The sequence below is a fragment of the Scyliorhinus canicula genome, chromosome 5 (assembly GCF_902713615.1).
Source record: "Scyliorhinus canicula chromosome 5, sScyCan1.1, whole genome shotgun sequence".
Taxonomy (NCBI): Eukaryota; Metazoa; Chordata; class Chondrichthyes; order Carcharhiniformes; family Scyliorhinidae; genus Scyliorhinus; species Scyliorhinus canicula.
Window position 1 is genome coordinate 81436989 of NC_052150.1, and position 6000 is coordinate 81442988.

Here is a 6000-nt window from a genome sequence, read left to right on the forward strand (position 1 = left end):
AGGTCTACATCCGATCCGCTGAAAGAACACCCTATCCAGGCCCATTACCCCTCCCTATCCCCATAACCCCAACTAATCTTTTGGACACTAAGGGGCAATTTAGCATGGCCAAATCCACCTAACCTGAACATCTTAGAACTGTGGTCGGAAACCAGAGCACCCGGGGGGAAACCCATGCAGACAAGGGGAGAATGTGCAAAATCCACACAGTCACCCAAGGTTGGAATCGAATCTGGGTCCCTGGCACTGTGAGGCCGCAGTGCTACACACTGTACCACCGAGCCGCCCTATCTAAAACATTTATTTTAATTTTGAAAGACTGTGACGAAAGGACACTTTGCTCCAGGAGTAATTTCACACAAAATAGATATGTTGTATATTAAAACAAACTTCATTACTAATAGTATTAAAATATATTTAATATCACACAAGAAAACAACTTACTCTTACCCCTTAAATAATGCTAATTAATACAGTAACACAATAACCCTCAACTACTATCTTTATTTCCACTCAAATATCAAAACCATTTCAAATCCCAACCCACTTTTAAATACAGTTAGCACTCAGGAATACTTGCTGTACAAAGATGTCTTGAATACTCCTTTGAGAAAGAGAGAGACTGCTTTAAAGAAAGACATCTGATCCCGTCAGAATAATGCAGAATCTCTGGCTATATTTCTTCAGAAAATGAATGAAATTAAATGAAAATCGCTTATTGTCACAAGTAGGCTTCAAATGAAGTTACTGTGGAAAGCCCCTAGTCGCCACATTCCGGCGCCTTCCAGCCACAAACTAAGACTGAACCTCAACACCTGACTACTTCAACTCGTGGCTCCTCCTATTAACTACATCATCTCACTAAACTGAACACAATGGGTGGGATCTAGTGGCCATGGGCACAACGTGGCTGGTAAATGGCAGGTGAAACCTCCTGCAGGCTTCCCAGTACCCACTACAGCAGCCATGGCCTCCCCTGGAAAGTGGGCACCTTGGCACTGCCAGGGTGGCAGTGCAATGCCCAGCTGGCACTGCCAAGGGTGAGAGTCCAAAAGGGGCCATGCCCATGAAAAGAGTTGGAGGGGGTTCTGAAGAGTGGGGGAGGGTGCTGGGCAGGCATGAAGGGGCCTCTAAGAGGTTGGGGGGGCATGACAGTTGGAGGGTCTGGAAGGAGGGGATTGAAGAGGGGGGGCACCCAGGGACCCCGTAGTGGGACGCCCTCACTTTGAGGGGGGTGGGGTAATGCCATTTGAAAATGAAATGAAAATTGCTTATTGTCACGAGTAGGCTTCAATGAAGTTACTGTGAAAAGCCCCTAGTCGCCACATTCCGGCGCCTGTCCGGGGAGGCTGGTACGGGATTTTGTGTGTGTGCGTGTGTTGGGGGTGGCATGACAATGCCCATGGATGGGGGTTGTGGGGGACCCACAAGCTCACTTAGAGATCAGGACAACCTTTCAAAATAGCGGCCCGATCTCAGAGTTCAGCTCCCCAGTGATGAGATGAAAAAATTCGAAGTGTGGACTAAACCGGTGAGAAACTCCCCAGGGCCCAAAAAAGTGACTAAATGTGTTTAGATAGTAGTGAGGAATCCACCGGCAGAAAACCCCCAGCAAAACCCAATACAAATGACACTTTAGAAACTGTTCCGTTATATCGTGCCCAATGTCGCTAATTAACGACTCCGCTTAATATAAACCCTCTTCATATAAACAAATGTCCATTCGCCCAAACCTTTACGATTTCTATTTCTTGAGCAGGTCCTGTGCTGCATTTCACAAGCCTTCAAACCTGTAAAAGGTCATCCCAAAGTTAGCTTATTAACATACAGCAGGGATATGTTACGATGATGCTGAACAGCAGATGGGAATTTCAAAATGTATGTAAGGAAAATTTCAATGAATGGTAACAGAGTGTCACAATATGCGGGCAATATTTCTGAAAGCCTTCAGAGAATCTCAGCGCACATCTCTCCTTGCAGGCTTTGTCAAGCCTAAAGGGTAGGAGCCTCGAAACCCTGAAAAATTAAGGGAGTTTCTTCTGTTACCATAAGGGCATGTCTATAAGGAAACCTTTCATGCCCATCTGCTGACCCAGATTCTGGGAAGACTCTTCCTGATAGATGTGCCGGGTTTGCAGAATTGGTTTGTTTAACTAATCAGTATGTTCATCAACCCATTTTGGCTTGATTTATAGTGTGCCACTGCAAACCTGGTATTCAGCTTGGGGTGCATTCAAGCAATTTTCCAACATTGGTTAGTCAGGCATTCAATTATCGGAATAATGTCACCAGTGTTTGTTTCAGCTTCTCTTGTGAAGAAGAGAATTCACCTTCATTAATTTTATCCTAGAGTGGGAAATGTTCACTCAAGTCATCTATGGATGTGGATATACAGGTCTCAGCAAATAGCAAAGGTTAATGGAACTGGGAAAAGCTGAGGAATTTTATCTCATCCATCAGGACTGGATTTCAATGCAAATTTCAGATGTGGAAGACCAGCGACTAACCTGGTCCACTATACTGTGGATCATTGATTTAAATGATTGGTAAATCATATGCCATGCAACTTGAATTTCCAATTTGAGTGTTCAATGGTTAAAGCCTTCTAACAGCAGTGCAATGTTGGAAAATAACTCTGGCGAAGTCTTTGACAGTATGATCAATAACATTGGAGAAAGAAGAATACCCATTAATACAGGAGGCAGTATAGGAGTCTGCAGTTTTATCCCCAGCTTCCTGGTGACTAACGTCGGTGATGAATGCTTGTGTGCGCAAACACCAGCAAGAAACTATTGCAATAGTCATTACTTTTATTGGTGAGAGGCAAGTTTGACTGTGACACTCGTGTTTGGTTGAGATTTTGACATCCATAGTAAAGTGTTTATTTAACTGTTAACTTTGCTACTCTATACCATTTGCGGGTTTTGTTTGAACATAACTTGGAGAATATTGCAGTCAGAATAAATGAACCATGATTTACTTCCTAATTATTTTCTAAATGTCCTTCCTTCCAGTTAGCCAAAAAGGTCATCGGGCTACAACACCGTTAAGATGAGTTTTCATTTCATTGCTTGTGATGAGGGTCCACATTTTCTATCATTGAAGAGTGTGTGAAAATCAGACGAAGGAAGACTTTTCTATCATGAACTTGTTCCATCGGTAAAAAACGAAATGTGTTCTTTAATACATGAAGAAACTGATTTTCCTTCATAATCAAGGAAGTGACAAAGGTTGTTCCATTGTTAATTACATTTATTCATTTATATTCTAGAAAAATAGCTTGGCCTGTTAAATATAATAATGTAAATGTACACTTTAAACTTTTAAAACCAATTAGAAATGCTATCCAAGTAAGGAAAGATTATTTTAGATTGTGATATAAAAAAGTCTATTAACCTTTTCGATAAATAATCTGGCAGGCTATTTGAATATTCCCATTGAAGACAAACAAATAATGTGTAAATATTAAATGTTACTACAACTAAGAAGTATTTTACTCAAGTTACACTTACTATTTTATTATTTTATGTTAATACTTTTAAAAATGGTATCTTAAGGTATTTAATGCAATAATTTAAGTCAATGACGACTTGATGGAGTTAATCTAAAATGTTCTGGTTTGCTCATTTCAGCCCTAATATCTCCAAATATGCAGATGATACAAAGTTGGGTGTGAGGGTGAGCTTTGAGGAGGATGCAGAGATACTTCAGTGGGATTTGGACAGGCTTCTGAGTGAGTGGGCATATGCATGGCAGATGCAGTGTAATGTGGATAAATGTGAGGCTTTCTGCTTTGGTATCAAAAATATGAAGGCAGATTATTATTTGAAGGGGTGTAAATTGAGAGAGTTGGATACTCAGCAAAACCTTGGTGTTTTCGTGCAACAGTCGCTGAAAGTAAGCGCGCAGGTATACTGTAGCAGGCAGTAAAGAAGTCAAATGGTATGTTGGCCTTGATTGCGAGAGGATTTGAGTATAGGAATAGGGATGTTTTACTGCAATTGTATAGGGTACACCTGGAGTATTGTGCGCAGTTTTGGTGGTCCTTATGGAGGAAGGATGTTCTTGCTATAGAGGGAGTGTAGCGAAGGTTTACCGGTCTGATTCCTGGGATGGCATGACTGTCGTAAGAGGAGAGACTAAGTCTGTTAGGATTATATTCAGTTTAGAAAAGTGAGAGGACATCTCACAGAAACTTCTAAATTCTAACAGGATTAGACAGGGTAGATTCAGAAAGAATGTTCCCGATGGTGGGGGAGTCTAGAACTAGGGGTCATGGTTTGAGGATAATGGGTATCATAGAATTCCTACAGTGCAGAAGGAGGCCATTCAACCCACTGAGTCTGCACTGACCCTTCAAATGAGCACTCACCCAAAATGTTCTGGTTTGCTCATTTCAGCACTAATTTGTTTTTTATTCTTTGGTCAATTGGAATTAACTTAAATTTTCATTCCCCTTTAAGGGGGCATTTTTCCATTGTATGGCAAAACACTTTTTGGTTGTTGATGTATTGCAATACTGTTACCAGCAGGGAGCACTATTACACATGGTTAAATACAAAGGTTTTGGAAACTTTTAAGAGGGGAGTAAAATTCAGTAAATTTACTCTCATATCCAGTCATTCTAATTGGTTTGCTGGGATCTTAAAATTGAGTTCTCTTCCAGCTTTAGCTACTTCAGCCACACTTTAATAACAAACTACACTGAACACCATTATTTTCCCTTTCATCTGTGTCAAGATGGTATTGGGATAATGATAAAAAGGCATAATATTTGGGCCAGTTCATATGCATGAGAACTAGTCTATGAAATGTCTTGGAACAATAATTAGTTTCTGTCTGAATGTGAAATGCATCACCGCTCTAGAAATTACAACAGTTCAAAACTTTTCAAATGAAGGGAATTGATGCAGTAGACCTGGTAAGCTCATGCTGCAGAACAAAATCTGCATAAGAATTGCCTTGTGTTCCTCATTTTGAATGATGTGGAGATGCCGGCGTTGGACTGGGGTGAGCACATTAAGATGTCTTCCTCAGCTGAGGAAGGAGCAGTGCTCCGAAAGCTCGTGTTTGAAACAAACCTGTTGGACTTTAACCTCATTTTGAAGGCAGTGGAAACGCTCGTTTTAAGTAATTAACATGTTCCGTTCATACAAAATTATAAAGGTTCTGTATTCACAAATGAAAACGGGAGATGGTGCTAAATGCACTGAAGTTTTATAAAATCTCATGTCATTGTGGTCCTCCTGCATCAGAAAACCATCTGTGCCCTTGATCTTCATAATAACTAGATTTAGTTTGTATACTATCCCTAGCAGTCTTGTCCTCCTTCTGTCAACATGATTTGTGTTGCTGATTATGGGAAAACTTAGATTTCCACCACTTGAGTAAACTTTGACTGGGGACAATTTTTACTTTTAGCAGTGGCTAAAACTAATAGCCATGGAACAGCAAATGGGTTTGTAACCACACCCCCCCCCCCCCCCAAAAAGAAAAATCAGCAGAATGTATAATAAGTGGCCACTCTGCTATCACTATTATTGGCCCTTTCGATATAAAATTTATCATCGCTCTGGTCTTATAACTTCACAGCATCAGGTGCTCCAAAGTACTTGTTGGTATGAAACTGTCTAGAGAAACCATAGCTGGGAAGTAGATTACAATACAAAGGGAAAAAAATCTCACAATTGTAGTGATTCTATGAATTGCATTTTAAAGGACCCATTTTGTGAATTTTCTCTTCGCCTCCCGTTAGCACTAACCTTGACACCACATATGACAAAAAGCACAACAGTCAGGAGGGTGTGGCCTTGAGAGTCCTTAACATTGACTTTGCAACCCCAGGGCATTTAATGGCATCACACCTTACATACGGAAGGGAACCTCCTGCTAATTATTCTCAGGTGGGGGAGGGAAGTAGGTGATAAAGTACACGCTCATGTTAAACCCAATTTGGAAGCACTAATGGTAAAATGACACAATGTCCTCTGGTTGGGGGAC

General features: G+C 40.9%; 1 protein-coding gene across 2 annotated transcripts in view; it reads left to right on the top strand.

Moving 5' to 3' along the window:
- wipf3 (WAS/WASL interacting protein family member 3) overlaps nt 1–3485 on the top strand; it is a 178904-nt gene extending 175419 nt beyond the window's left edge. For both annotated transcript variants that reach the window (XM_038797285.1, XM_038797286.1), the window contains one exon: nt 3015–3485. In XM_038797285.1, coding sequence (XP_038653213.1) covers nt 3015–3055 — 41 coding nt within the window. In that variant the 3' untranslated portion in view covers nt 3056–3485. The remainder of the gene's footprint in view (nt 1–3014) is intronic.
- Nucleotides 3486–6000: the final 2515 nt, after the last annotated feature.